This window comes from Seriola lalandi, unplaced genomic scaffold, assembly GCF_002814215.2.
Source record: "Seriola lalandi dorsalis isolate HSWRI2012SDOR001 ecotype SW California unplaced genomic scaffold, Sedor1 jcf7180002016977, whole genome shotgun sequence".
In the NCBI taxonomy this organism is placed as follows: Eukaryota; Metazoa; Chordata; class Actinopteri; order Carangiformes; family Carangidae; genus Seriola; species Seriola lalandi.
The window spans coordinates 1-519 of NW_019487629.1; the positions used below are offsets into that span (position 1 = coordinate 1).

A 519-nucleotide genomic window follows, 5' to 3' on the forward strand; every position below is an offset into this window, starting at 1 on the left:
AAAGTGCTGTGAAGCTGTGAGGAAAGTCCAGAGCGGGCCGCCCTCTGCTGCTCTGCTGGAGCCTCTTTTCTGGTTGGTCTGGCGGGAACCGTCCCGCGCTCTCCGCGGACATATAAGCGAGGCTGCTGCTGTTTGCGCCACACTTTCTCTGAGTCGACGCTGTAGAGAGATCATCCTGAAAATGAGCGGACGCGGCAAAACCGGTGGAAAAGCCAGAGCTAAGGCCAAGACCCGCTCCTCCCGGGCCGGGCTCCAGTTCCCGGTCGGCCGTGTTCACAGGCTGCTGCGCAAAGGAAACTACGCTCAGCGTGTCGGTGCCGGAGCCCCCGTCTACCTGGCGGCGGTGCTGGAGTACCTGACCGCTGAGATCCTGGAGCTGGCTGGAAACGCTGCCCGCGACAACAAGAAGACCCGTATCATCCCCAGACACCTGCAGCTGGCCGTCCGCAACGACGAGGAGCTCAACAAACTCCTGGGCGGAGTGACCATCGCTCAGGGAGGCGTGCTGCCCAACATCCA

At 62.2% G+C, this 519-nt stretch overlaps 1 protein-coding gene across 1 annotated transcript; it reads left to right on the forward strand.

Annotated features, from left to right (window-relative positions):
* Positions 1 to 168: 168 nt before the first annotated feature.
* LOC111645287 (histone H2A) lies at positions 169 to 515 on the forward strand (the record flags this gene model as incomplete). The annotated part of the gene is made up of 1 exon (XM_023394423.2): positions 169 to 515. A coding segment is annotated over exon 1 (334 nt), but the record flags the coding sequence as incomplete, so codon positions are not given.
* Positions 516 to 519: the final 4 nt, after the last annotated feature.